The 2,500-nt window shown below is 37.7% G+C and overlaps 1 protein-coding gene across 1 annotated transcript in view; it reads left to right on the top strand.

Moving 5' to 3' along the window:
- The window catches only part of slc7a10b (solute carrier family 7 member 10b), a gene marked incomplete at both ends in the record, with an annotated part of 26,976 nt that overhangs the window by 21,208 nt on the left and 3,268 nt on the right, over positions 1-2,500 (top strand). Inside the window, one exon of the mRNA XM_080028458.1 lies at positions 287-436. Within this exon, the coding sequence (XP_079884584.1) occupies positions 287-436 (150 nt within the window). The remainder of the gene's footprint in view (positions 1-286; positions 437-2,500) is intronic.

Here is a 2,500-nt window from a genome sequence, read left to right as displayed (position 1 = left end):
AAGAAAGCACTTTTTTAAAATAGTTTTTCTGAATGCCTTTGTCATGGGTATATACGCTCACCCAGGAACAACAGCTGGCGTAGTAAAAAAAACACTACCGCTTTTGTCCAAAGTGGCGCTAGAATGAACAAAAGTTTCAAAGTACAAACACACACACACACACACACACACACACACACACACACACACACACACACACACACACGCACGCACACACACACACACACACACGCACACACACACACACACACACACACACATACTAAACCCTTGCTGTGTCTTTCAGTGTGCTGCCACCATAGTGATCCTGTGTATTGGAGAGACACACAACCTCATCAACTACGTTTCCTTTATCAACTATCTGTCTTATGGCGTCACGATCGCCGGTCTGCTATACTACCGCTGGAAGAAGCCCAATCTATACCGGCCCATTAAGGTCAGTTAATACACTGGTTTTGATTGTTTTTTTAAGATTATTTTTTTGGGAATTTTCTATACTTTATTAGACAGTTTTGTAGAGACAGAGAGGGGAATGACATGCAGAGAACGACCCGGGCTGGATTCTAACCCGGGTCTGCTGTGAAGAGGACAGACAGACAGAGAGACAGAGAGACAGACAGACAGACAGACAGACAGACAGACAGACAGACAGACAGACAGACAGACAGACAGACAGACAGACAGACAGACAGAGAGGGGAATGACATGCAGAGAACGACCCAGGCTGGATTCTAACCCGGGTCTGCTGAGGACTGAGGCCCTGTTTACACTCAAAACTGAAACGGTTCTATTATTCACATGACAACAGCAAACGCAGGCTTGAAACCGCAAACTTTTGATACCACCTCCCAGGGTGGAATCTTTGGAAAACACAACTGTTTTGGAATCTTGAAAACAGGCGAAACCAGTTTATTGGGTAACGCTGACGTCACGGCTCCACTTCACACATGCGTAGTCTATAACATTTGCTGTCAAAATACCCACACGCGAGTTATAAAGTTAGAAGACAACATAACATGCACGGTGTCTCCGCGGCACCATCACTGTGATCAGCTGAGAATGTCGTGCAGGGCTCAAATATAACACTCGCCAATTTAGTCTATAGTCGATTAGTAAGTTATTGAGATCACCCGACACTTTGGCTGGGGAAAGATTTGTGCTCTGATCACATATAAAAGACAAAAAAGAAAAGTAAACATTTTCCCGTCTATATTTCCTAATTATTATTATTTTTTTTTAAAAGGAACATTTTCCCGTATGAATTTTTTAAATACAATACAAACCTGAAATAACTGTATTCATTCATAAATAGTTTTAAATATTTAGACGTTTATTTTTGTAATTATAGTAACGCTTTTGAATCACTTATAAATGTAAATATATATATTTTTTTAAAGTTTAAAAAAATAAAATAAAATTTTTTTAATAAACAAAAAATAAATAAAACTAAATATTTTCACATATATATTTTTCTTCACTTGTGGCAAATATATAAATGATAAAAAAAATTATATAACATTTTTTTTTCCCCGTGTATATTTCTCCAGGTGAGCTTGCTGGTCCCCCTGTGCTACCTGTTCAGTCTTTACTCTGAAATAAATAAATTCTTTCATTCATTCATTCATACATTGTTGTAAATATATTTAAAATATTTTTTTGTAATTTAATTAACACTTTACGATTCTCTTGTGGCAAATATTTTTAAAAAAGGAAGAAAATTAAATAATAATAATAATAATTAATAAAAAAATTATAATGTTCCCCATATATTTTCTTTACTTGTGGTATATAAGTATATATATATATTATTTTTTTAACATTTTCCCCGTGTATATTTCTCCAGGTGAACTTGCTGGTTCCCTTGTGCTGTTATTTTGATATATCTGAAATAAATCAATTATTTTATGCATTCATAAATTGGCCGCGTTTCCCAGATTCCCAAAGAGCCTCTTTGGGCTAAGTACTACTTTGGAGCGCTCTTAAGAACGCTGTGAAAGAAGAATGCGTTTCCCAGATTCGTTCTTAGCGAAAGTAGTACTTTCACTAAGATGGAACTGTACGACGGCGCTGACCCACTCTTTCAACCTTCTTAGCGACCAAATCGTCAGTGATCATGCTGCGTCAGGGAAATTTATTTCCTCCACTTTTCGAAATAATAAAACAATGTTCAATGCGGACCTGGCGCAATAAACATAAACTAATAGTAGAGAAAAAAATGTTTTAATGAATTACACGTTTACGTTTTCCACACACATGTGAGTTTATAGTACTACACATAAAAAAACATCCACAACCCTGTGGCATTTGACAGATATCAAGGAAACAGATTTAATTGAACTCAGCTGAACCTCATCCAGAGCGGCTCCACCTGCTATAAAAGCGTTGCCAAAGTCCGCGCGTGTGAGAAACCATGGCTGCATTACAACAGCCTCGCCGTGCGCGAAGCCAGACGGTTTACATAAATGCATACGTGCGTCGGCACTTCTCCCCACTGGACGTG

Source organism: Ammodytes marinus, assembly GCF_949987685.1.
Source record: "Ammodytes marinus genome assembly, chromosome: 5".
Classification (NCBI taxonomy): Eukaryota; Metazoa; Chordata; class Actinopteri; order Uranoscopiformes; family Ammodytidae; genus Ammodytes; species Ammodytes marinus.
This window is presented reverse-complemented; position numbering and strand designations above follow the sequence as displayed.